Source organism: Colletotrichum siamense (assembly GCF_013390195.1).
Source record: "Colletotrichum siamense strain Cg363 chromosome Unknown KSG_Cg363_contig04, whole genome shotgun sequence".
NCBI classification, from domain to species: Eukaryota; Fungi; Ascomycota; class Sordariomycetes; order Glomerellales; family Glomerellaceae; genus Colletotrichum; species Colletotrichum siamense.
The window spans coordinates 5046916-5071567 of record NW_023501017.1 but is presented as its reverse complement, the minus strand read 5'-3'; the positions used below and the strand labels follow the sequence as shown (position 1 = coordinate 5071567).

General features: G+C 48.0%; 5 protein-coding genes across 5 annotated transcripts; 2 read left to right on the top strand and 3 right to left on the bottom strand.

Moving 5' to 3' along the window:
* Nucleotides 1-558: 558 nt before the first annotated feature.
* On the bottom strand, nt 559-2750 carry abr2-3 (Laccase abr2; the record flags this gene model as incomplete). Its single annotated transcript, XM_036639109.1, has 8 exons — nt 559-678; nt 739-1338; nt 1411-1522; nt 1588-2135; nt 2195-2296; nt 2354-2411; nt 2469-2595; nt 2645-2750. The coding sequence occupies 8 exons, from the start codon at nt 2748-2750 to the stop codon at nt 559-561; spliced, it is 1773 nt and encodes a 590-aa protein (XP_036496290.1).
* A 4461-nt stretch (nt 2751-7211) lies between these two features.
* Nucleotides 7212-8448, bottom strand: GIP1 (Multicopper oxidase GIP1; the record flags this gene model as incomplete). Its single annotated transcript, XM_036639108.1, has 4 exons — nt 7212-7334; nt 7400-8014; nt 8069-8347; nt 8428-8448. 4 exons carry the CDS (start codon nt 8446-8448, stop codon nt 7212-7214), a joined length of 1038 nt encoding a protein of 345 aa, XP_036495510.1.
* Nucleotides 8449-10503: 2055 nt separating this feature from the next.
* xptA (Xanthone prenyltransferase A) lies at nt 10504-12007 on the top strand (the record flags this gene model as incomplete). The annotated part of the gene is made up of 2 exons (XM_036639107.1): nt 10504-10545; nt 10598-12007. The coding sequence occupies 2 exons, from the start codon at nt 10504-10506 to the stop codon at nt 12005-12007; spliced, it is 1452 nt and encodes a 483-aa protein (XP_036495509.1).
* Nucleotides 12008-14088: 2081 nt separating this feature from the next.
* Nucleotides 14089-20124, top strand: mpas-1 (Methylphloroacetophenone synthase; the record flags this gene model as incomplete). Its single annotated transcript, XM_036639106.1, has 3 exons — nt 14089-19519; nt 19582-19950; nt 20006-20124. 3 exons carry the CDS (start codon nt 14089-14091, stop codon nt 20122-20124), a joined length of 5919 nt encoding a protein of 1972 aa, XP_036495516.1.
* Nucleotides 20125-22942: 2818 nt separating this feature from the next.
* Nucleotides 22943-23701, bottom strand: CGCS363_v007256 (uncharacterized protein; the record flags this gene model as incomplete). The annotated part of the gene is made up of 1 exon (XM_036639105.1): nt 22943-23701. The coding sequence occupies one exon, from the start codon at nt 23699-23701 to the stop codon at nt 22943-22945; it is 759 nt and encodes a 252-aa protein (XP_036495515.1).
* Nucleotides 23702-24652: the final 951 nt, after the last annotated feature.

The window sequence follows — 24652 nt, the reverse complement described above, 5'->3', positions numbered from 1 at the left end:
TCAAATGGCTGGCCTCGTGCAACTTAGGAGAGACATGGATGGGAGAAATGTTGAGATGCGAATTCTGTTGACGCACCGCACCTCGCGCACAGTGGAACAAGCCGCGATATCAAATTCGTCTCGGCGATGAGGTTCAACCATTGCCTTCTGCATTTAGATGCCGAGGATCAATTTCACCTTAGACATATCTGAGTCAACGCCGAGGTTCGAGGTTCAGGTCCCGAGGAGCCATTAACCGCTAGCTCATGCAGTGCAACGGCACAACCTCGACAAGATCCGCGGCACACTTCAAAGGATTCTTCGACCCAAATGGCCAAGACCATATTTTTATGCATTACTTATGGACACCCGCTGAGTCTGGAACTTGAGGTTCAGCAGCCCGATCTTCACTACTCAAGGCTAGATCAGGAAGAACTCTTCTACACATTTTTAGACTACCCTTCTTGAGCAATTGTATCGACCCAGACAGGTACTGAAATATCAAGGAAACTGTACTGGAATCAAGTTGACCGCTGCAATGAGCCATTCTAGCGGCCGTCAACCTTTTGAGGCAGCCGATCAGTCCAGCGGCCCGTACCGCGGAGGCATCTGAAACTCCACATGGGGTTTGTTCTTCAACTCCTCCGGCACCGGAGGCATGACCTCCATTCCTTCCAGCAAAATGACCTGTTGCCCGCTCTGCCGTTGGATTCGTGTTAGTGACCGAGCGACTTTACAACTTGAGAGATCAAGGCTTACCGCGAAATGATGGATCATGTGACAATGCAGCATGCTGACAGCAGGAAAGTATATCTTGTAGCGGACCACGACGAACTTTCCTTCCCCCGCTTGCAAAGTAAATCCGTCTCGGTAGGGCGGATTATTCAAGTTGAAGTATTTTCCGCCTCCATGCTTGATGGCGTCGTCGACATCTTTCCAAGGAAAACCGCCCTGCCCCTGTCCGATGATGAAGACTTTGTGGTTGTGCTTGTGGAAAGGGTGGCTGGCGTCCACTTTGGCTCCATTCTCAATGATCAAATCGACGACGGATCCGTTTTTGAGAAATCCATGTGGATTCCCCCATGACGTTTTGCCGCGCGACTTTTCGTTCCATAAAATGGGAGGGACATTCTGACGGAAGAACTCATGTGGTGCGGCATTGAGAACCCACGTTGATGGTCCCGTGTTGTTGACTGTGAATTTGAGCGTGAAATCCGCTTTCTGAGGGGGCGGTCGAGGTGGGAACGGTGATAGCTTGGTTTCGTCCATGACCTTGTTCGCAGGATCCACAAGACTACCGTTCAGATGTAGCCACGGTTTGGTGTTGGGGACTGTTCGATTGGAGGCCTTGGATAGATCCTGTGAGAAGTTCTCGTTAGCTTGACTCATTTCTCCCACCGCTCATCAGCTGCCATGTCGATTCGATCTAACCTTCGTTGCTGCATACCGCAGGATACCGGCTCCCTGGATCATTTGCTCAGATCGTAAAGAATGCAATCTCAACGCATAGTCTCCAGCAAGCTTGTCCAATTTGACTAGAATGCTGCATAGGAGACGGATCAGTAGTTCGAAGCAGAAGGTGAGTGAAGCGCATGGTTTGGGGCTCACCTCGTTCTTTCGCCGAGATTGACATGAGTTCTAACCACTTTCTGCGGATGAACAAATTCGCCATCAGCCCCTACAACCCAGAATTCATGCTCGTCAATACTGATGGCCAAAGAATGATGAGCACCAGAATGGATGAAATTGATCCAGATCCATTCTTCTCCGGGATTAGCTTGGATGACTTCCAGTTCTGGATGTGTCTCGGTGCAGTATTCAGGGTTGGTGTACTCATGGCCAGGAATCATGTAGCGACAGCCCCGCTCATTGCGCCCAGGTCCGCCAGCATCTTCGAGGTCACGACCAGACTCGCATCGCGTGCCACCCCTCCCGTTGAGAGTCAGACTGTTGGCGCATATTGGGATATATCCGGTGTCACGGAAACGGATGAGATACATGTCCATTGGCTGATCCATCCAGTCGGCAACTATGACGTGTTGTGGATTGCTCTCCGCTGCTCGCATGGCCCGGATATCGTGCTCATTGTCAGATATGAGATGGTACGGTCGAGGACGCCAGGCAGCTGGCACGATCCAAATAGGACCTCTTTGGCCCTGATTACATCCAGGTCAGGCTGATCGACGGGTTTCAAGCGAGAATAAGTAACACCTACATCAGAGAAGGCGGGGCCAAAGTGCCCATGATAGAAGTAGCTTCCATACTGCCCTTCAGGTGTGAATCGATAGGTGTAGTTGTCTCTGGGCTCGGTGGCCCACTTCGTATTATTAGATGACCGGTGACTGACGCAGGTGATGTTTAAGGGAATGCTTACCTGGGTAACGCCTGGTACGCCATCGTTCCAGGGCTCGTGAATTTGGTAGATACCGTGCCTGTGTGACCTTAGATGTTGTCTTATTTCACGAAAAGTAGTCTGCACAAGAGTATACCAGTGAATGGTGGTTTCAATTGGTAGTTGATTGTCCACGAATGCTTCGAGGGTTTCTCCTTCTTCAACAGTAAGTACGGGCCCAGGAGTGTCTCCGTTGATCAGATAGGTCGGACGACCATGACCATCTGCGTCTCAGTCAGAAAGAATAACTGAACAGCGTCAATCAGGTCGCACCTTGCTTATCCCAAGCATACGTTAATGTGAGGTTATATCTTCGGACTTCCTTGCTCAAGACCACAGCAAGCGCTGACAGAAAGAAAACCACGACTCTGACATGCATCATGTCAAAAACGCTACTTAAATTTCATTCACTAAATGTCCTGGCACCTTTTGGAAGAGCCTGATGAGGGCGATAGTAGGATGGACTCAAAATTCCCTGTATGATGTTTGGCACCGGTGTAAGTCGAGCCTCTGCTGTGGTTCTGGCCATACTACCTGCACCACACGGTCGGCCCCCAACTCACAGTCGAACCTCCGATAGCTTCTTAGAGATCCGCGTCAACTATACCACTCTCTCTAGATCAGTAGTCTCCATCCCGGCCCATCAGGTGCCGGTGCATTGACGACAATCCCACTAGCTCCGGGATGAAGCTTCAGGTCCGAGTCATTCGTACCGGCACGGAACCCGAGTACTCCCCGGGGTAGGGATCCAAGCTGTGGAGTAATCCGGGGAGTCGCAGTGTTCATGCGGGGGGACAAGCGAGGTTCAGTAAGTGCCATTCTGGGAAACCATCGCAACTGCATTGTTTCATTGATCGAAACTAGTATTTCCGAGTCCTTCGGACTTTACATTGAGTGAGTGGTGTTGTGACCCAAGGAGACTTTCAAAATCCTATCCCAGCAACCTTTCATGAACAAACTGTCACAAGCGTGGCTCCACGTAATTGTCAGGGTTGCTGTCCAAGAACTCATTAACCCTGGCCGCGTTATTCTCAGCATACTGCCAGATGGACGCGTGTCCAGCACGAGGCCAAATGACTAGCATGCAGTTGGGTATCCCATCCAGAAGCTCATAGCTCCTTGGAGTAGGGACCAGGTAGTCATCGTCGCCCGTCATAACGAGCACGGGCATTGTTAGCTCGTGAAGCCTGTAGTACGAATGTTTGTTTTTGTCACCCGGCGCACACCAGTTCTTGATACACGACAACTGTATCATGAAGCTTTCCACGTTGTTGAAGGTTGGGAGTGCTCCATCGGCAGCATTTTCGTTGAACTCACTCTGCCGCAGGCGTTTGAAGTAAGAGTCGGCGGCCGCTCTACCTTGGTCATCATTGCGAAAGAAAGTCAGAGTGTAAGCGACCTGCCAGTCCGCCTCAGAGGCACTGCGCTGCAAGGACAGGAAACGATCCAGGTTCGGGTCGGTCCGGGGCCAAAAGTGGTCCCCTGGCGTTGGCCCGGAGGGATCAGCTCCGACTAGGATCAGGCGCCTCACTCTATCTGGCTTTGATAGCGTTGCCATTTGGCAGGCCATGCTTCCGATGGAGAAGCCAAGCAAGTCAATGTAATCGAGAGACAAGGCATCAAGGAATGCGTTCAAATCATCTCCCATGATATTTACTAGGGAGCATGGATCAGCTGACGGCTTTATTAATGATCAAGGTAGAGGAGCACATACTGTCGATTGGGGTGCGTTGGGTGTCGCCAGTGGTCTGTCCAACTGCCGGCGGGTCGAACATGATGACCGGGCGCTTCATAGCAAGAGGGCGTATGAACACGGGATCCCAGTAACCCATCGAGGCCCTCACCTGAAAATCATCAGCTATCGGTCCTGGATCCAGCGAGTGCCACTCACATGCATGTGCAACACGAGAGGGATACCCTCGGCGGGACCAAGTCGTCGATAGGCATAGACAATGCCATTCTTCGCCTCGACCTTCTGGACAGGGACGTAGGTGGGAAGCATGCTGGTAGTGGATAGCCCAACGGAGATAATTGTTCAGTAAGTGGCTCGGGTGAGAAACCTGGGTAATGGGAACGTCTTGTGGCCTGTTTTGATGTTTGTAATGAGTGACAGATGGTTGTTTGCTGGAAAACTCAACTATCTTTGTCGATAAGACCCCACCCTAACTTCCGAAACACCCCCACTTCTGAAACAGCACTTTTGATGCATTTTAACCTTCGCTATAATAATTATATTTTTATATATCGCTAAATATCTTAATTAATCTATAATAAAAATATATAATTTTATACTCTCTTTATTATCTAATAATTTGCTTTTAGATAATACTAATTTCACTTAATTTAAGTTATTTTATACTTTTTATTTCTTCTTAATTATCTACTTAATTACTATAAAGCGTTTATTTATATCTAGCTTAACTTTAGCTTATTTTTTTAGCTATAATACTTTAACTTAAGTTTTTAAAGACTTAATTATTTACTAATTATTAGTATTAGATATATTATTAAGGTTTAAATACTTACCTAGCTTCTTAATAAATAGTATATATACTATTAAATTAATAGCTCTTAATTCTAACTATAAATTATTATAAAATAGCTATTTAAACTATAGTAAATTAGTAAAAGATTTAAATATTTTAACTATAATATTTTCTAAAGTTATAATAACGTTCTAATTATTTATAACTACTTCTTTTTATAATAGTACTCTTAGAATATCTATAGAAGCTAAAATAAAGATAAATTTATTTATTAATAACTTAATAATATTAATAAGCTATAGTTCTATTACTATTTATCCTATTTTAATAATATATAATTATAAAGCTTTAGATCTTATATATAAATAATATTAAAAGAAGTTCTACTTATTAATTAGTACTAAATTTAATTAGAAGTTCTAATTTACTAGTTAATACTTATATAATATTTTTAGAAATAAGAAGACTAATATATTAAGTAACTAAATAATATATAATAAGTATATAAATAAACATATTAAATAAATATTATATATATAATATTATTATATAAAATTATTAGAAATATAGCTACTATAGCTATTAATAACTAATAGACGTTTAGATTATAATCTCTTTACTTCTATAGTAGTTTTTAGTATAAATATCTTATTTAACTACTTAAGATTAATAATATTTAATATCTAGCTATTTACTAATAATATAAACTACTACTTTTTAAACTCCTATAAATTATTAAAGAACTACTATTATTAAATAATCTTATTTTTAAAGATAATAAAGAGAGGTAAATATATACTAATAATAGAGATATACTTAATAATTATTATCTAAATATAGTTTTTATTACTTTAAATAAATACTAAAAGCTTTTTAGTATATTTTATTACTAAATAATCCTTTTATAAACCTTTAGTAATACCTATTTTATCTATATTCTATTTAAAGCTTATTAGGATTATTTTAACTCCTAGAAGTTAGAAGATCTTAAAGAATAACTTAATATTATTAATTATAATATATTTTATATATTTAATATCTATTCTCTAAGCTTTTATTATTTTATAAGATAGGTTATAATATAAGAAACCCTCTATTTACTTCTTACTAAGAAATTAAATATTACTACTAATATAGAAGATCTAAGTTATAAAGATTTAAATATATTAATAGTTTAAAATAAAACTTAATAACGCTTATATAAGAACTTATATAATAAAAGAAGCTTCTTACTATACTAAGATATATTACTAACTTATATAAACTTTTTTTTTAAACTTTTTATTATTAATTCTATAATAAATAGTAAGATATAATATATTTTACTCTTTTAAAGTTTATTAATAAGATTTACTACTATATATAGCTATAATAGCTATAGAGATATAATTCTTATTATATATAGCTATCTAGAGCATAATAGTATTTTTAAAAATATTAATATTAATTATAGTAGTTAAGAAAGAAGAAGATAAAATTAGGGATATATAGGTAGTAGTACGCGAAAACGCGGTTTTTGACGCGTTTCGGAAGTGGGGGTGTTTCAGAAGTTAGGGTGGGGTCTTATGCTTTAGGGACTGTCACGGCGTAGAGCTACTGTTTGCAGTGAACAAGGTTCATGTCAGTGATTCGTCAAGCGATACTATCGTATTTTTCGTGTCAGTAGGGGCACATCTTGAGCATTAAGGTTCTTCTATATGATCAGAGGCAGAAAGTATATTCCAGCAGAAGTCATCCGAGCCTGAATAAAGTCGTAGACTGCATGCAAGCGAATAATCGTGCAACATTCTATTACGACGAATATCAATCCACCCTCTACCAAAACTAAGTACAGGCGGTAAGTTTTCACGAAAAGATCGATGATCATAAAATCAACCAGAAACTCTTTGTCAGAAGGGACAAATGAAAACTATCATTGGGCTTTGCAGTTGAAGTTCTTGAGTCATACATAAGGCATCGAAAATGATGGCCTGCGTGTCATGGAAACCGATGGGATGCCGAAGGGACGCCGCAAAACACACACCGCATTATGAGCCAGTCGGGTGGCTCCGAGGAACTTTATTTCGTTTGGTTTACGTCCAACCATGCACTCACCCACCGAGCCAGCTTCCTTTGACTTTACGTTGCGTATCGATCAAACCATTCTAGGTAAAGTAAGCGCCTGATAATGTTGTTGTCCATTGGGCTGTGCGAAATCAACTCCGAGCGTCTTGCAATTCGAGGTTGTAGCACTTCATGTCCAACATAAACTAGCTGGAAGCTTATTGACACGAGGCGGGCGCGGGCAGAAAGAATTCGGCGTTTAACTACCTAAAACAGCACTATTCTAGGCAAATTGCCCCGTGTGCCCAAGCTTAACCAAACACTCCATCATTCTTCGGCGCGAATTCAACATGCGGCATGTGCTTCACATGGTCTGGCACCTCGTCCCGCATGCTTGAGTTCATGCCCTCCAGCAGGGGTACAGACATGCCCATCTGAATGCGGGGTCAGCCGGGGCCGGGGTCGCGTAGAAGGAGAATAGGAGAGAGGCCGAACTCACCGCGTAGTATTTGAACTTGTTGGAGTGTAGCATGGTGGCCCCACGGACCCGAATCTGCCACCGGAGTACTGCCCAACCCAGGGGTGGCACATCATGAACCAGCTGCAAAGGGGGATCTCGGACATTGAGGTGCTTTACTCCGGCTGCGAGCGCATGTTCCACGGTGTCCCATTTCCAGGTTGCGTTGGGCTGGGAACCGACAAGGAAAATGGGGTCGCCGTGCTTGTAGAGTGGCATCACTTCGTCGACTGTGTTCTGGACTATCACGTCGACTGTGGTTCCCCACGGCAAACCACCCACCACGGGGGGCTCCACGGCCGAGACGTTTTCAACGAATAGCAGCGGTCCCATCTGTGAGTGGTACAGTTGCCAAGGCTTCTGGTTCAGAAAGAATTCGGTAACGTGTCTCTCGTACCGCGAAGGCTGCTGGTCAATCTTGAAGTGAAGAGTGCGATTAGCCTTTGGGGGTGCAACGAGCGCGTATGGTGCCATAGATGCCGTCGACGCCATTTTGCATGAGGGTGCAACCACGCCATCGGGTCTTACACATGGCGGCGAGCCGCTTGGTGGATTCTGAATTTCCATCGGCGCCCCATGAGCTGGGTAGCGCAACGCCTTGGAGACTGTATGTTAGCCTTGCTGAAATGATGTTTGATGGAGTAAACTAACGGGATATCTCAGAATCGAATACCCATGGAGGTTTTGATATTTGCTGGTCGATACGAGTCGCATCGTGTAGTCGTCGCCTGGTTGATCCAGCTTTACCAATACAGTGTAGCGGGCGCCGTTCGTGATGTAGAGAACGTCGACGAGCTTAGGCCTGATGAAGCCGCCGTCGTTTGCAACAATCCACATCTTGTGGTCGTCAATGCTGAAGTATACGGCATGTTCGAATCCAATGTTGAGAATATTGAGCATAATCCAAGGTCGCCCGTGGGTTTCGATCACCTGCAATCGCTGTAAGTAAACGAAGAGCTATTGTATGCGCAGCTGAAGGCCAAAGCACTTTACCTCGTAGTCAGCCTTACTGGGAGTGCAGCGAACTCCATCATTCCCTTTTTCAATCACACACCCTGACGCATCCAATAGCTTCCCGTCCAGTTCAGTGAAGTCGGGATGACGGCAGTGTCGTCGACCTTTGGAGTTAACGAGGATAGAATCGTAGCAATTCAAGTTTGTCCCTTCCCCTTTCAACTCCATAACCCGCCACCCAGCATCTCGTCGATAGTAGTTATAAACCAGCATGTGTTGTGCATTCCGTTCTGCCTCGTGAATGAGGGATAACTCTGTGGGCGACGAAGTTATTTCGTGATAAGGACGAGGGCGGTCGGGTGCCGGCGCGACGTAAGTCAGTCCGTGGGCCCCGTCCATGATCCCCAGGCCAGTATGGTCGGCATACCAATTCAGTCCCCAATGTCCTGTGGTATCATAACGGGAGGTGAAGTTCCCTCGTTGTAGGAGTCCATACTATCGACCCGGTCGGCGCAAGTCAGACAGACAATAAAGAACGGGTTTTAATCTTACTTGGTTAAGGCCTCCAGTTCCGTCGTTCCAGAACCCGAATCTGCCAAAATATTTCAGCTCAGTTCATGAGGCACACCGTTGTTGGGAAACAGTCACCAGCTTACTTTCGATGATTCATTCCTGACCAATGGATAGACACCTGGGCAAACAGATCATTGTGGACGTTCAACTCAACAATATCTCCTTCCTCGGCATAGAGGGTTGGGCATGGTGTTTCTCCATTGCAAACATAGAAACCTCTCCAAAGACCACCATCTAAACAAACCTCAGCATCAGAAATGTCTATGCCTGACGGTGAAATTCAGATAACGAACCTAGATTCAGCCATCGAGCTCCAACTGTAAGATTGTATCGTCTAATTACTTGTTCGGCGGGCTTGACATGCGGGCCCACGCCCACATCCGAGAAAAGTTCGTTGCGGTCACTGACAGGCCGAATATTCCACCAAATCAGCACAAAGAGGGCGATAATCGACCCAAAGAGGGGCCAACGAGCTGGTCGTGAAGCTGGGGCCACGATTGAAGCTCGGTCCCTACGATAGCTCCTCGCCTGACTCTCACCACCAACAACTGCGCCATTGATTTCATCACACTTCATAGAGGATTCCATGATGGGTGCTTTTCTCACCAAGAGACTGAGGGTCAAAAAAGAATAGCTGTGTCCTTAGATACGGAGCCCGCGGGCGATATCTCACAGACAGAAGATAAATTCTTGGCTTGAGTCTCCTAGGCGCAAAACACCTGGCTGTCGTCCAACGAAAGAGAGATCGCTCCGTCTCAGACTCAAGCTAAGCATCTAGCCTAGTCTATTTTCCATCATTGCTTTGGTACCCTTTGCTGCCCAAGGTGGGTGTAAACATGGATCAACACATTACTCGCATTGATGCACGGCAGAGGCAAACCGAACGAACAGCTCTGTGGCCATCGCGTGCCTCCCACACAAGCCGGGATGAAGCTAATCCAACAAGAACTAAAGTTTGACGACAATTGTTGGGATGGAAAGTCTTGGGAAACCTTGCAAATCATCTGAAATAACTTCCAGATCTAGTTAGTTTTCCGGCGAACAGAATTCTGTCACTTCAAACATGGCCTCACGAGCTAGCTGCCGAGCATTTGTCTGCAGTCAGAATCTTTTCCATGTGCGCACCAATGGGACCGGGATCGAGCGTAGGTTCTACAACATCATAACGTAATACCACAACTGCGGACTTGTCCGTGATCAGCTGGTAGTAGCAATATCCGAAACTTTGAGAACTTCAAGAAATCACGACATCAACCCAAATTGTTCGGAGGTTTCGCAAAGTAACAACTTCGTTCAGCGCTCTTGACTCGAGAGACTTCCAGTTCAACAGCTGAAGCTGATCCTTGCAGTACCATGTCCGTAGTACGCGAGGACCTGGTCAGGTAATGGCTCAGCCGACCTCACGCGTGGGATCCCGCCGACCGCGTCAGACAAATTTTGGTAGCACCTTTGAATCAACTTCTTCTCTCTAAACAACACAACCCAAGCAAAAGGGTTTGGGAAGATCATCACAATTCGCTTTTAGTAGTGAGAACCTACTTTGATTCGCGACGATAAAGATGGAATCAGCTTCAGTAGTTAGGATGCCACTTTGGGACTCGGTGAGTTATACCAAATATCGTGACAAGCTTGTCTGCTGAACGCAGTAATCAGCCATTCAAAGACAAAACGAAGTCTCGAGTTAGCAGAACTAAGATCAACACGAACGGAAACTCGCGGAACAGCCTAGTCACCAAGTCGGCGCTATTATCAGTGTCGAAATGGCTGCCACCGAGGGACGAGCACAGCGACTACTGGTGGAGCATGGTTGGGCCTCATTTCGCTGCTCTTTTTCGCAATGCGGACTACAGTCTGGAGGCCCAATATGAATTTCTCCTTTTCATCTATCACCAGGTAGCCCCGCGACTGGGCTCGTCTCCTCGCGTGCTTGCATTGGGCTCAGCAAAGGGTGACAGCGGGCTTTCTCTGGATGGAACACACATTGAGTACAGCTGGAGATGGAATGATCCCGGCACGAAGCCTGAAATTCGTATGGTTATGGAGCCATTCAGTCGATTTGCGGGCACGTATATGGATCCTCTGAACATCAAACCAGCGACGGAGATGCTGTACTCCATGGCACCCCAAATTCCGTCTCTCGACATGAGCTTGTTCAATCATTTCATCGGGAAGTTTTACGACGCAGCACAACACAAATACCTGGAGACTAATGAACGCCCAATCATGACAAATGTATGTCTCGGGTTCGAGTTTCTGGGGAACGAGATCCTCCCCAAGGCATACTTCTTCCCGCGCAAGCTCGGTCAAGTCGGCCTTACTCCCATGGCCGTCTGGGAAGATGCTATCACCTCTACAGTCCCCGATACACCAACCATCGGCACTGTTTTCTCCTTTGTCAAAGGAGAGGCGCCAGACTTGGGCTTGACACTCACACCACTTTGGTTGGGCATCGACGTTGTCCGTCCAGCGGATGCGCGCCTCAAGCTCTACTGCGTCGAGGCTCGCACGTCGTTCGAAAGTGTCAAGTCCATTCTAACAATGGGTGGCAAGATTGACGTCCCCGGCAATCTACTTGAAAAGGCCTGGGAGTTGATGAAGGCTGTTTGCAATCTCCCTGCAGACTTTCCTCAGGATGAGGATCTCCCCAAAGCACCCCAATACAACGTTTCAACCGATGGCGTTGACACTGCGGGCCTTTGGGGAACCTTTGCGTACTACTTTGACATCGGACTTCGTCAACACGAGTTACCGGACGTGAAGTTTTACATTCCAGTGTGTCACTACGGCGCAGATGATCAGGCAATTGCAGAGGCAATCACCAACTGGATGGTAGATAATGGTCGAGGTCAATATGTGGACGCATACTGGAGTTCTCTTCGCAATATCATACCGCACAGGGATCTGAAGGAGTCTCGCGGTGTTCACATGTGGGTGTCGATGATGATCAGAGGGGGTAAACTGCAGGTTACGACATACATTGCACCAGAGGGACACCATCCCAAGCGCCACGGAGGGGCTGCAGGAGTGCACAGAGAAATTGCTGCGCGAGTTACAGGATTCTAGAATGGGAATTAGGTAGTCGAATTGGGCAATAAAGTTCGTACTCCAATTCTCGCTTGCGCGGCAAGGAAGACATGCCGGCGACCCTCCTGGATCTTCAGACCAACGACCCGGTGAAACAGGTCGCACGTGTCATGGATGCAACCCGCTGACCCAAAGGATTTTCTGCTTTCCTTCCGTGGTGGCAACTCGGGACGATCCCGTCCACACGGCAGAATATTGCAGGGCACATGCGTAGGAAATGAGACCGTTGCGTGGAGGAGAGTTCAGCTGAGCAAACACAAAGGTAAAAGGCTCCAATGTAAGGTTTCCGGCCACCCCCCACCATCATAGCTGCCGGTGAGAACATTAGCAGAGTCATGTAATGTTGTGACAAGTTTGGAGTGTGGTATCTGGATTCTTACTTTCTTTGTATACGATGGAGTCGCATTCGGCGTCAAACTCCGGTGCTGGCAAGCATGTCGGTTAGTTCTCATGAATCACGAACGGGCTGATCTATGGGCTCACTTTGAAGTCCTATCCATGCGCTACTGACGGTCAAAGCTCCTTGCGTCTCTTGATCCAAGCTCCGCTCAGCATGGCGTTCACGCGGTCCGGAAGACCTCAACTGGTCGTTCTTGGTGGGACTGTGGGCAGAAGAACTCCTCGTCGAAATTGGACCTCTCTATTTGTAAGTCGGTCAACAGGCTTTGAAAATCATCGATTTTTGCAACAGCTCAACCGGGTCAAACAGCGTCGCAATGAACCAAATTCGCAAATCAGTTCCTTCTATGCTGGCGTTTGGGCCTCAAGGACGAGTGCCCCACGAGGATCTCTATGAGCTACGTCGTCTCCTCAATTCCACTCCACAGCTCTCGAAGATTGTTACAGCCATTCACAAACTACCCTCTCTCTGGTCCAGGTTGACGAAATTCGACTCTGAGTTGTTGCAAGTTGAAGGGGAGTCATATTTGCAATCTTTGACAGCATGGCTCACCAACGATGGGTTGCTCCCGTGTGACGAGGGGGGGCTTCCCCCTATGGTTGCTTTTCCAATCAATTTCCTTGTACAAATGATCCAATACATCCTGTTTGCAAGGCAACTGGGTAGTGGAGACTTCCAGTTGGCCCTGCTACCAAAGCTCCAGACAGGGGGAATTTGCGGCTTCTGTGTTGGTTTTCTCTGTGCTGTCACTGTGGCAGCTTCTCAGACTGAAGAGGCGCTTCTTGATATTACCATCCGTGCCTTGCAGCTAGCAGTCTGTGTGGGTGCCTACGTTGAAAGGGACAGGATCCGATTTGAGTCAGGCTGTGTCTCAATCAGGGGGAGAAAGAATGTACCCCAGGATAAGGAGGCGATTGAGAAGATACTTCGCAAGTTTCCCGAGGTATGCACCATTTCACTCGCTCCGATCCGCGGGATCAAGGAGCTAATTGATCAGACTTATGTTTTTGCGACTACCGATGAGGCTTCCGTCACACTCACAACACCCCGGCATAGCCTGTCGAGTCTAAAAGATTCCCTCACAACAGTTGGACTCGTTGCTGACGTCCCGATTAGGGGACGATTCCATTCTCCTATATATGCTCTTGAAGTAGAACGACTCGTCCACTTTTTCGAACAGGAGCCAGACCTACGATTTCCTTATCCAGACCGGCTACACGTCCCAGTCAGATCCACAGCTGATGGGAGGTTCGTCACTGGAGACAGCCTCGTTCGAGCAATATTGAATAATACCCTATTATTACCTGTAGACTGGTATCGGACGCTCAAAGTCGCAATTAGTTCTCTGCCACCGGGACAAATCTGCGTCGCGGTGGCAGGCGTCTCACAGCACTTCCCTCCATCCTTGGGTGGATATCTGGATCTTCGCTTTTTGAGCTTGCGACATCCGCCTGGACTTTCCACGAGACCGGCTCATGATGGATTCGTCAAGAAAGCGGAAGCAACGTATCCACAAGTGCAGACACCTCCCAATACCCCACCAGGTAGCATCGGCCGTGAGGGAGCAACAGGTCTGAAATGTGACTACGAATCACTTTCAGACGCCAAAAGAAAGCGTACACTGTCTGAATTCCCGCCACACGCTGTCGCAGTCGTTGGTATGGCTGGGATATTTCCCGGCGCCAAATCCGTCGATGAGTTGTGGGATCTCATATCGGCGGGGCGGTCAACAGTTGCTCCCGCACCTGAACGAGTCGGACTAGACCAACTTGCCGAAGACGTATCCAAGGTCAAATGGTGGGGCAACTTCATTGACAAATACGATACATTCGATCACAAATTCTTTAATAAGTCGACCCGAGAGGCGACGGCTTGTGATCCGCAGCAGAGAAAGCTGCTTGAGGTCGTGTACGAAGCTCTATCATCGTCAGGACAACTCAGTCCAGAGACGCATTCGGATCCACAAGACTACGGATGTTACATCGGAGCCGTGATGAACAACTATGCGGAGAACCTAAGCTGCCACCCTCCTACGGCATATGCAACGACGGGCACTGGTAGATCCTATCTGAGTGGTGCCATCAGTCATCACTTCGGCTGGAGCGGACCAGCCATGACTATTGATACGGCTTGTTCGTCTTCGCTTGTGGCTATACATACCGCTTGCCGTGCCATTGCGTCCGGAGAATGCAGCCGTGCGGTCGCAGGAGGCGCGAATATCATCACCTGCCCGCATGACTACCGGGATCTGAAGGCAGCGGGGTTTCTGAGTCCCAACGGTCAATGTAAGCCCTTTGATGCCCATGCCGACGGATACTGTCGTGGCGAAGGCGTCGGTGTTGTCGTCTTGAAATCTTTATCCGCTGCTCTTGAAGAAGACGATAATATTCTTGGAGTTGTCCTCGGCTCTGCTACCAACCAGAACCATGAAGGAGGGCCCATAGTGGTAACGAGTGCAAAGTCTCAGGCGAATCTTCTGAGAAAAGTCATGGACTTGGCGAACGTTACACGTGAGGATGTGTCGTACGTCGAAGCCCATGGCACCGGCACAAGCGTTGGTGATCCGATCGAGGTTTCCAGTCTGCGAGAAGCTTTCGGTGGGGCCTCCAGAACGTCGAAGCTGTACTTCTCTTCTATCAAGGGGAACATTGGCCACGCTGAAGCAGCTTCTGGTGCGGCCGGCTTGATCAAAACGCTTCTAATGTTGAAAAATAGCCGCATACCCCCGCAGGCTAGCTTTCAATCATTGAGCCCCAATATACCGACACTGGCTACTGATAAGATGGAGATTCCCCGACAACTAACCCCATGGGACGCAAGAGATCGAATCGCTTGTGTCAACAACTATGGCGCCGCTGGAAGCAACTCAGTTGTGATGATCCGCAATGCCCCTACAAATGAGTCGGATTCGGGGGTACTAGATGAGCAGCCACTTGCACCATCAAAATGGCCGCTTATCTTATCCGCTTCGACTGAAGAATCGCTGTCCCAATATGCCCAGGAAGTACTTGATTGGGTGCGACGCGTGGGTTCAGCGAAGCCATCAGGTTTCGATCTTCCAGACATCCTCTTTCACTTGGCCCAACGTGCCAATCATGCTCTTAAAATCGTCGTTTCGACAACGGTGTCTGATATGAGAGAGCTCGAGATGATTCTCTCCCAAGTGGCTTCAGGGTGTAGCTTGATAACAAAAGTTATATCGCCGCCGCCGATTATCCTCGTCTTTGGTGGCCAAGACGGTCGCTTTGTTGGTCTCTCAGAAGACGTGTACAAATCATCACAAATATTACGACATCATCTGGATAGTTGCCAGCACGTCTGTTTGAACCTCGGACTCGAGGGTATTTTCCCTGCGATCTTCCAGCGAACCCCAATCTCAGACCTTGTAACGCTGCACACTGCCTTGTTCGCAATTCAGTACTCCTCCGCCAGAGCATGGATGGACTGTGGGCTCATGATAGAGGCAGTTGTGGGTCACAGCTTCGGCCAACTCACAGCACTTTGCATCTCTGGGGCTTTGTCATTGAGCGACGCTTTGAGGTTAGTGGCGGGCAGGGCATCCCTTGTGGAGAATTGTTGGGGTCCTGAGCCAGGCTCAATGCTTGCATTGAACGCTGATCGAGAGCACGTCACTCGTTTACTTAGACATGTCGAGGGTCTTGAGGTGGCATGTTTCAACGGCCCCAGAAGCCACGTTGTCGTTGGTTCTGCTAAGGCTATCCGGGACGCAGAGACTTTGATCACTCGTGATGAGTTGATGCGAGGCTCGGTTCATTGTCAGACTTTGGATGTCACCCACGGATTTCATTCCGCCCTCACAGAACCCTTGCTCCAACAGCTTTTGGAGCTTGCGGAGAGTCTCTGCTGGAAGACTCCAACGATTCCCCTTGAAGTTTGCAGCGATAAGCATGATGATAGTATGCCTGATCCGCATCTTGTCGTGGAACATATGAGAGGCCCGGTATGTTTCCATCATGCGGTTGAACGGCTTGTACAGAAATATCCCCGAGCTACTTGGCTTGAGGCTGGACGAGGGACCTCCGCCACCCAGCTCATTCGGTCATGCATTCAAACTCAAAACGGTCACTCTTTCATGGGCCCACAGTTGACTGCCTCGTCTGCTCAAGATTCTCTCGTTGATGTCGCGATCAAGTTGTGGAAGGAAGGGAACAATGTGCAATACTGGCCATTCCACCGACGTCAGAGACATCAATACCAATCTCTCAGCTTGCCGCCGTACCAGTTTCAGAAGAATCGACATTGGTTACCTTATATCGGTCTAAAATACGACGCAGAAAGTCCGGCTCGGCCTTTGACAGAAGATCCGGAACCTGAGGAGTTCCTGTCTCTCATCAAAGGCGATAGTTCGACGGACAGCTACTTCAGGATTTCAGCCAAAAGTGAGCGCTTTCAATCCTTGGTTAAGGGACACGTCATGTGCGAATATGCGAGCATGCCGGCTTCGGCGTACATAGAGGCCGTCTCCAGAGCTGCTCTGAAGCTTCAACACTCGGACCTCGCCGCATGGAGGCCCACAGTCGAAGACCTCACTATGAAGGCACCGGTTGTTTTAAAACTGGACGAAGAGCCTCCTGAAATTCTTTTTAGTATGCGACGGGTCGACAACTCTTGGCCGTCATGGGTCTTCTCTATTACAGTGGAGCCCATACAGAAGGCTGGAGAAGACAGGGTTGAGGCGCAGGAGACAACGACTGGTATGGTGCACCTCAGAGAGCGAAATGACCCTAGAGTCACACAAGAGTTCCGCCGATTTGAATCGCTAATCGGAGACTGTCGCTGGCAAAACATTATGGAGCACCCTAATGCGGAGGCCATGCAAGGGAAGCATATCTACAGAGCATTTCAGGGAGTCGTACAGTACTCAGATGCCTTCAAGGGGATCAAGGCCATCGCCAGCTTGGGGACCGAAGCCGCAGGTATGGCGAGAATCTCGCCCGACAGCCATGGAACGCTCGATCAGCGGCTTGTCGACACGCCAATGATTGACAGCTTCTTGCAATTCGGTGGCTTCTTAGTCAACTACTTCAGTACAACAACAACGCCCGACAGCCTGTTGGTCTGCCATCGAATCCAGCGTTTGCAGCTCGGTCCCGCTTTCTCACCAGATGTCAAAGATTGGCTTGTTCTTGCGAATATGACTCCTGAAAACGACGAGAACGTGTCCGTCGATGTTTATGTTTCTGAGGCACAGACCAAGAAGATGGTCCTCGTCGCATTTGGTATGGGCTTTACGAAGATATCTCGAACGTCTCTCACGAGAATTTTACGTGGCTCCTCTAAAGACCCAACCCTGTCACCTGTCACTATCAAAGAGGAGAAGACTCTCCAATCTGACACCAATGCGTCTGGAGAGGTCAGTACCAGAAATCTGGGCGTGTCTATCAGCAAACGCTCGGAGGTACTCAAGATCGCGGCTAGTATCGCTGATATTCCAATCAACGACCTCACCGGCAAAGAGGCTCTCCCTGATGTTGGCATCGACTCCTTGGGGGCTACTGAGATGATTGGTGATATCGCCTCGGCACTGAATGTGACAATCGATTTGTCTACGTTTTTACTATTTACCGATATTAACGCCATCGTTTCTCATGTTGATAGAGAGCTAGGCTTAAGTTCTGCGAACGAGGATAGCACAACATCTCAAGTCCTCCAAGAGCCATCGATAGGAAATGGAGGGTCACGAAGCCTGTCGAGCTCACCAATCCAAGGGCCTACGGAACGAGCTCCGAGGGAGTTCAAAGACACACCAGTGTCATGCGGTGGGTTCAATGCGAAGACAGAAGAACTGCCAACCATCAATTCCATTCATAGATCGTTTGACGAGGTGCGGCTCAGCTTTGACCGGCTTGGGACATCGACGAACGCTCTCGACTATTGGTCTGAGATTCACCCCGGCGATGTTCGTCTAGTCATGGCCTACGTATCGCAGGCTTTCCAGACCTTAGGTTGCGATCTACTGGTACTGAGTTCTGGAGATACCGTCCCCATTGTGAAAGGCATTCTGCCTCGTCACCAGCAGCTCCTACATCGGCTGTACCGCTTTTTGGAAGACGAAAACATCGTAGAGTCTTCCGGGGACTGTTTCATCAGGACTAGCAAGCCCATCGACACCACATCAGGAGAACAGGTTTTCCAGGATATCATAGACAAGCACCCCCTAAACGCTCCAATTCGTCACCTTCTAAGAGCTGTGGGGCCGCATCTTGCTGCGTGTCTTGTTGGAGATCATGACGCCCTCCAAGTGCTTTTCGGCAACCGAGCAAACAAGAAGTGGCTTGACGATCTTTATCGAGAGTGGCCCATGTTAGTAACAGCTACTCATCTGCTGGGCGATTTCTTGTGTCGATCATTCAGTCATAGTAGCGGTTCTGTCCCATTCCGCATCTTAGAAGTTGGAGCTGGCACAGGAGGCACAACGCGCCATGTCGTCGACTTACTGGTCAAAGCCGGAATCCTTTTCGAGTACCATTTCACCGACCTATCTGCATCACTTGTCCAGAAGGCCAAGACCTCTTTCGCAGGAATCAGCGGCATGACCTTTGGGGTTTTGAACATCGAGAGCGAGCCGACTGCTGAGCTCACTGAGGCGTTCCACGTCATCATATCGACTAATTGCATCCACGCAACTAGGAACATAACCTCAAGCCTAGCCAATCTACGCAAAATGCTCCGTGAAGACGGTGCCCTTGCCCTGATTGAGATGACGCCAACTCGGCAGCTGTACGTCTTTGATATAATCGTCGGTCTGCTGGAGGGCTGGTGGCTCTTCAACGATGGTCGTTCCCACGCCTTGGCTGATGCGGAACATTGGCAACAGGCTTTTTTAAGCGCAGGCTTTGCAGATGTACAATGGTCTGATGGAGAGTCGCTCGAGGCCAAGACTGTCAGAGTGATCTGTGGGTTTCGGAAGTCTGGCTCTGCCCGACCTGAGACAGGTGCCGACAAGATCGAACGCGGTCAGGTAGAGATTGATGTGGAGGAAGTGGTCTACAAAACAGCGGGGTCCCAACAGATTCACGCGGATATTTATTATCCTCAAGTGGCAAACCCAGCCAAGAAGATGCCGATCGGTGGGTTACTTAGAGTCCGGCAGGTGCTTGGAAACAGGAAATTTCTAACATGAAGCAATCAGCTCTAATGATACATGGAGGAAGTCACATCATTTTCTCCCGCAAAGATATCAGACCTCCGCAGACGCGCATCATGATTGACATGGGGCTTTTGCCAGTCAGCCTAGACCATCGGCTATGCCCCGAGTCTCAACTTGTGGAAGGCCCCATGGCTGATGTATGCGATGCACTTGAATGGGCTCAAAAGATACTGCCGTACATCAAACTGAGGAACCCCGAAATCAGACCTGATCCAGACAACATCGTGGTTGTGGGATGGTCCTCCGGAGGGCAGCTGGCATTGTCGACTGGATGGACGGCACCAGAGAGAGGGCTTCGGCCGCCAAATGCCATCTTGGCTTTCTACTGTCCTACTGACTATGAGGATGCCTGTGAGTTGAACATGTCGCTTGCGTCTTGTGTATGAATGCTGATCTGCAAGTACAGGGTGGCAATCTCCCATTCAACCCGTTGGAGCAGAGGACTTGGGTGAAGAATACGACGTTCTAGAGGCCGTCCAAGATGAGCCTGTAAGCTTCCCTGACCACCTCATTCAACTACCTTAAGCCGTAGAAGGCGAGTTGTTACTGAGTTCAATCATGTGATACAGGTTACCAATTATGGAACTATCGGCGCTTGGGAACCCCTTTCAGATCCCCGAATTCGCACCGATCCTCGTTCTCGTATTATCTTACACATGAATTGGAAAGCCCAAACGCTACCAATCATCATTGAAGGCTTACCTAGCAGAAAACTCGCAGGTTCAAGAAGACCCGAGGTGACGGACTGGAACACACTGCCACAGCCTTCAACAGAGGAGGTCCGGCGGTGTAGTCCGTTGGCCCAAGTAAAGAACGGTCGTTACCAGACTCCCACATTCTTGGTACATGGAACTGCCGACGATCTCATTCCGTGGCAACAGTCCAGTCGCACAGCCAAAGAGATGAGAGCCCGGGGCATTGATGTCGGTTTGGTTTTAGTACCAGAGGCACCTCACATCTGTGACGCAAGTCGTGATCAGTCATCGGAGGGGTGGTTGGCAGTTTTGAAAGCTTACAGATGGCTTGAAAAACATGCGTTCTCTCGTGGGCTCAATGATCATGCAGTCAGCGCCGAACTACAACAGACGTCTGGCTACATGTAATTCAGGGCTTTTACCGTGATGGGACCCAGGGAGAGTTTCAAGGTTTGCCAAGGGCAATCCTCAACCTTGGAGACATACATGCATTGAAGAACGATTTTCATGTGTATCAGTCAAATCATATAAATTCAGCATTGCGTCCGAGATATCCTCACGTTATTCGACATCGCAACCGAATTATAATGTCAACGATTGAAACGTTCTATCAAGAGTGCTTTATTCAATATCCTTCGCACTATTTGACATCAAGACAGAAGCGCATGAATGGTCAGTTTATGTCGCCTAAATCCTTTTGACCCCTACTTTGCTGGCCTAAACTCCTTGCAATTGGGGATTCGTGGCTTCGCAGACATATACTGAAACGAAATCCTTGATTTCGACATCGATCCATTCCCATAGATCGTCATTCTTCCACACCTCTCTACCTGCCTCATCATCAAATCCTCGAAAGCCCCAGGCGCCTGGAATTGCTTCAAGCATGTCAAGAAACTCGACTGCGTTCATCGAAGAGGTTGAGGATTCTTTGATGAGGCCTCTCTCACCCCAGACCCTCCCAAACGTGCGGCCCTGGGCATGGAAGTCTTTATCATATTGATTAAAGTACCATTTGCACCCTGACTTTTTTCGAATGCTCCGGTCAACCAGAATGAACGGATAATCGGCCGTTCCATGTTCGCGACCCTCAAAGTCCTCAATCGAGTCTATCATGAGGTTCAGAAAGCACGCTCTTGGGCCAGGCCTCTTTCGCAACTCAGCTATCGTCTCTTTTTTTGGATCAAAAGCCCAGGAGCTATCGTACTCGAAAGCAACATTGTTAGGACCACACCATCCGTACCAAGAGTCGTTCCAGAATGGGAGCTTGCTCCGCGAGTCGAAGCTGTTGTAGACCCCATCTTCGGGTATTTGCAAGCAGATAAGGTCTGTACGAGGGTTTACTGTGAAGCCGTACGTTTTGTCACCTTCGCAGAAAATACCGACCCTTTGAGGAGTGAGATCTCTTCTGGTGGGATCCGCGTTATGAATGTACTTCTTCTTTCCCTCCTTCCACTTCTTTATCATTACTTCCCTGGAGTCTCTGCATGCAGTCCAAAGACCAGCGTCGAGGAGGTACTCGGACCAGTTTCCTGCTATGAACGAAAGGTCGACACCTGTTATTGTGACAGGATAGGGGTTATTATCCATGCGACTTCGAGAATACGATAACCTTTTCGGAGGGCGTGGCGGTGTGCTTTGCGGCGTAGAGCTCACGGGAATGAAGTGTAATCCTGGTCGAGAGGTACGGACTGAAGCAGCGAGCTCCCAAATTGCCAGCCTCAATTCTGCTGGGAGGTCGGCGAAGGTTAAGGGAGTCTTTGCCGACATTGTTGACGAAATTTGGGAGCAGAAGTCAAGTTGTGTCTTGTGAGCCTGAAAGAGAAACGAGAGTTGAGTGTGTTCGACGGAAGATTTTTCACTCAGTCAGACGGTGCGGCGACATTTTATAATGAACTTGACTGACCTTGTTGATGGTGTACACCCTGAGCCACTAAAGCTATAATAAAGTAGAAAGTTCCACAGATATTCCAAAGGTGTTCCCGAGTGGACCAATAGATGCTCACCTCAGTTTATAGAGGTGGACACAAGGTTCCAGTTTGTCAACCTCATGCTTCGAAAAACATCACGTTACTTTATACCCAGATGAACACGGGCAAAAGGCCCCGTCAGACCTGCCCCGTTGGGAATCCAAACGCTGCTATTGGTCCAGCCGGTGCCCAAAATCTCTCGATTGCAACCTTTTAAAGGGCAAGAGCTTGATACTTGCAAAAGGGCAGGGATTCATAAACCTTTCATGATTGATACAACCTACTTTAAGGGTATTTTCTGTGCAAAACGTCGTCAAGGTCATTAGAAATATGTGAACCTGGATCTTGAAGTGTGATAACGCAGGGATGGCCACAACGTGCCTATACTGTGAATTGAACATTTCGATCAACATGTAATTGCATCAGAATGTATTTCTAGAAGATACTAAAATCCTTTCATTCTTCAAACACTGGCAAGATCAATAATTTAGTCAAACAAAAACTCTATCTTGGACCCTAGACTGGGGTTATTGGCCGACGACTTCGTAATGGACGTGTGGTAGGTCCTACTGCTTCCATTTCTCATGACAGATGCGCTCAAATGAACCACCCCTTTTCGAGCTCATCTCGGAGATTTTTCACGGCGTCTCTACATTCTCTTGGCCAAAGCTCAGCCCAGTCCTACTCGTTTCCCAGAGATCCCACATCCTCTTCATCTGTGATAGCTAGCACAGGGATAGCTTCCTCAGGATCGAGATAGTACGATCTACTGATGCCTGCAAAATTAGTCTTCTCCCATGTCCAGTACCCCTCGACCGAGCCGATGGCCTCCAAAAAGTTCAAAGCATTCATTCCGGATGTCAAAGTCTTTTCGGCAACATCGCGAAGGCCTTTCACGACTCCGAATGTGCGTCCCTTGGAGCGATACTTCTCGTTGAAAGAACCGGGATTGTGAGGTGCTTTCCGTCGTCGACGTATGCTTCTATCAATCAGGTAGATAGAAGGTGCGGAATCATCGCGCCTTCCTGCGAGAATGCTCAAGAAGAAGCCACGGGGCCCCGGCTCATACTGCATGCCATCCAGCGCATCTGCAGCCATGCCTAGCTTGACACCGACAGCCCAGGAAGAATCATATTCAACTGCGATGCTGCAAATACCGCTTGGAGGCCACCAGCTAGTTCTCCAGAATGGCAGCTCGCCCCACCCGGAATTCCAGTCTGCGTCATTTGAGAGTTGAAAGCATAAGAGGTCTCGACGAATGTCTATATCAAAAACCCAGTCATGAACACCGTCTCGAAAACTTCCGAATCGGGTACTCTGGCTCTTATGCCTCTTATTCACCAGCACCAAAGCAGATTCTTTGCAGGCGGTCCACATTCCAGCGTCGATAAGGTAGGCTGAGTCGTTGTCCTTCACCCAGGAGCGCTCGGTCTTGGGCATGATCTCCAAATTGTCGGCTTGACCTGATCCATCCAAATCGATTAGACCAGATATCCAGCGCCGGTCAAATGCCTCTTCCGTGTACTCGTCAATAGGTATGAAGTGGATTCGAGGCTGTGCCGCGGTATAGGCGACGGATTCCCAAATCTGCAGTCGGAGCTCTGCTGGGAGATCGAGGAAGCGATGAAAGCTGGCAGCCGCCATATTTTATAATGATATCCGTTGTGCGATAGCGTCGTGTTCTCAATGATGGTCCTTAGAGCGGGAGTTGGTATGTCGTAGTTGATATAATCCTCGAGAGTAATTGTACATGTTTGAGTTATTGAAGAGAGTCCTTTCAAGGTAGAAACTGTCTGGCTGGCTTTAATACAAGGCGATTAAGATTTCGAAAATACAAAGAAGTAAAGTTTTCACGCCGTTCAGGTAGCTCTGACCGCAGCAACCAGTTGAAGCCGAAATCCGAGGTCCAAGTCATCAAGCTCATAAGTACCCGGATAAATGTTATTAGCGACTCAAGACCCCGCAGCGTACCAAGCGCGGGGGAAAGGATAAGTTGACACAAAGTGAATGCAGTACGGGTTTCGAACATGATGTTCGAAATGAGACGCAAAACTACCACAGACCTTAGCTCGTTTGGGACGGTCGACTCGAAAAGATGCATGTTAGACTTCCTCGACTGCAATCGCGTATAGAGACTATGAGGGTCGTTACAGCACCACCAAGTGTCCAGGAAAGGTTCCGGATGTCTACATGTATTTCTCTAACATCCATCCAGCTACACCGAGCGGCAACACTCCAATACGTCTTAGCTTCTTTCCTGTCACGAAAACTCATTTCAACCACCGTATCCATGAATTGTTGGGGCAAATCTCACCGTGGGTAGCTAAATTGTATAAGTAGGCCGACTATGTATCGAGGCGTCTATGAGTGTGCTGCCTTGCCAGAACCCTC